The 2,500-nt window shown below is 29.0% G+C and overlaps 1 protein-coding gene across 6 annotated transcripts in view; it reads right to left on the bottom strand.

The window, feature by feature from the left end:
• The window catches only part of LOC113817191 (probable E3 ubiquitin-protein ligase DTX2), a 22,548-nt gene that overhangs the window by 702 nt on the left and 19,346 nt on the right, over positions 1–2,500 (bottom strand). For all 6 annotated transcript variants that reach the window (XM_070125688.1, XM_070125692.1, XM_070125690.1 and 3 more), the window contains exons 14-15: positions 1,407–1,515; positions 1–1,303 (exon numbers count right to left, since the gene is read on the bottom strand). The exon at positions 1–1,303 is cut by the window's left edge and continues 702 nt beyond it. In XM_070125688.1, coding sequence (XP_069981789.1) covers positions 1,085–1,303; positions 1,407–1,515 — 328 coding nt within the window. In that variant the 3' untranslated portion in view covers positions 1–1,084. The remainder of the gene's footprint in view (positions 1,304–1,406; positions 1,516–2,500) is intronic.

Below are 2,500 nucleotides of genomic sequence, written 5' to 3'. Positions count from 1 at the left end.
ACATCCCTTTTATACCAGTTTTGAACAAAGAAGGAACAAAAAAAATATTACCTAACATCTTCAACAACAAATCAAAGTGAAATTTTATTAAAAAATATGTACGTGAATCTTTAAGATACACCTTTTGCACTCAAGGCACTAAATCAACACAGATTTTATTTCCCTTTTCTAAACACATATTTGATGTATTAGGTGAATGCATTGATGAGGTGCATTAACCCTTTTGCTGCTACAAAGAACCAGAGGTCCCTATTTTCCTGTCATAAATAAAAGTCATCACAAAAATATTTTCAGCAAATTACTAAAATAAAACAATCATGGCATTTATTTGATTGAAAAAAAAAATTGTTTGCAGTCATGGCAGCACAATTTTTTTTTCTTTAAAAAGGATGCATTTACATAATTCAGGCTGGAAAGTTATATATCTTTTAAATGAATTCTATACACCACAGGGTTTAGATATTTTACATCAACTATGTAAAATCTACCCAAAGTATTTGGTATGCAAAGGGAAAGTCTCATAAAAAGTATTCATTATACATTTCCATACAAAAAAGGCCTATCTTTCAAGTTGCATGATAATCTTGTGTCATTTTCACCTGACACCTGGAATATTAGCCAATAAATCTATATAGATTATCAGGATTTCAAATAAATTTCTTACCACTTAATACATACTGCTATCAGCACCATTTATTGTACTTAACATACCTAATTTGAAAATAAGATTTTGATAGAATTGAATCAGTTGCTTCACAGACTGAAGCCAGGTAAAATCTTCTCATTTACAGTTTCATTGATTTAATGAACCAAGTTTATTTTTTAATAAACAAGATAAATAAGAATTACTACCCACACATTACCTGCAGGCTTTACTAATCCAAAATATATCACTGCATATGCAATATCCATAGTCAAACGCTTCGACATCAGAGCTTAAAATCCACCATCTTCTAAACAAAGTTACACAATTTCTTGAATTGTGCCTGTGTTTCCCTGTACATTTCAGGATATAGTTAACTGTGAACACCCCCCCCCACACACACACACACACATTTTTTCTTTCTCTTTGAAGCTCTCCCCTTCAAACAAGTGTTGTCTCAGTAACACCATGAGCAGCCAGTTCTCGGAGAATGTTGTCTAGGTAGTTAGGGTCTGGATACCCATGGCCTGTATTGTTATTCCACTCAGTTTTGTGGTGAATCTCATTCCAGGTGACGGCATCTTGAGTGCCTGTGGTTACCGATGTCCCAACTGTGAAGATCAGCCGTCGCTGCCAAGCTTCCCTCAAGAGACTTAATACCTGTAATATTATATGAATGCAGTTACAGATTGCCAATTATATCTTATTATTTTGTACTCCTGCTTCTGAAAGTGATATGTGTCAAACAAGGTATCTTATTTACCTTCTTTCCTTTTGCATTATTTGGAAGGTAAGCTGTCCGAGGGAAACCGATTGCCTTATAAGGTAGCCCCGGATGAGGATGCTCTGGTCCTTGTATCCCACTTTGGATGCTGCGATTAATTACAAATTGATTATAAATATCATAACCTACTTTTCCATGTTTTCTACAATTATCCATTCCACCTTACATATATGTAAACATATATATATTTATTTATATACACATACATATATAAATACATGTAAATACATATATATAACTGACTCTTATCATTTTGATATATCTATCTATATCATTCTATGGAATCAAACTGTTTAGTATCACCACTTTTCATAACCAAAATTAAGCACCATTAAGACCTGATCCATCTCCTTTTCTAACAGGAATAATAAAAAATATATTCTTAAAGAATAAATAAAAAACTAAACAGAAAAAAGACAAAAAATAAAATAAAAATAAATTCAAAATCTATATCAAAATCAAAGCAAAAGAAAAATTTAGAAAACAGATAACATTCAAATTAATATATAAAATTCAAAATAAAAATCTAGTAAAATCTCAAATTAGATTGAGAAAAAAAACTAAAACTAAAAATAAATACACATATAAAAACTAAGGATAAACACAATGTAAAAATCAAATTTAGATATAAAAATAAAATCAAAAAAATTAAGATAAACTTAAATCAATACAAAAACTAAAATTAAAATCAAAATCATTAAAAATTATATTATAAGTAGATGCCACTTAATAAATTGAAAAAGAATTATATGCAAAATCTAAATAATAATAAAATAATAAAAAAGGGAAAATAAAAATGAAATTTAAATATATATCAAATGTAATAATAAAAATAATTCAAAATCAAAATCAAAACAAAACCAGAATCAACAGAAATAAAAATAAAACCAAACAAGACAAACCAAAATCAAACTTCAATAAATCATGCGAAACCTTCGCCACATGCGAAACCTGAATTGTGTCAGAGGGCCACACCAATGATAAATTGAACTTAATTCTGCTCAACTTTCTTCCATTGTAAAATGCACTAAATTATATATTTAGTGCATTATATACTTAATAAATTATATATT

This window comes from Penaeus vannamei, chromosome 9 (assembly GCF_042767895.1).
Source record: "Penaeus vannamei isolate JL-2024 chromosome 9, ASM4276789v1, whole genome shotgun sequence".
Classification (NCBI taxonomy): Eukaryota; Metazoa; Arthropoda; class Malacostraca; order Decapoda; family Penaeidae; genus Penaeus; species Penaeus vannamei.
Note: the sequence above shows the minus strand (reverse complement) of the source record. Positions and strands in the feature narration are given on the sequence as shown.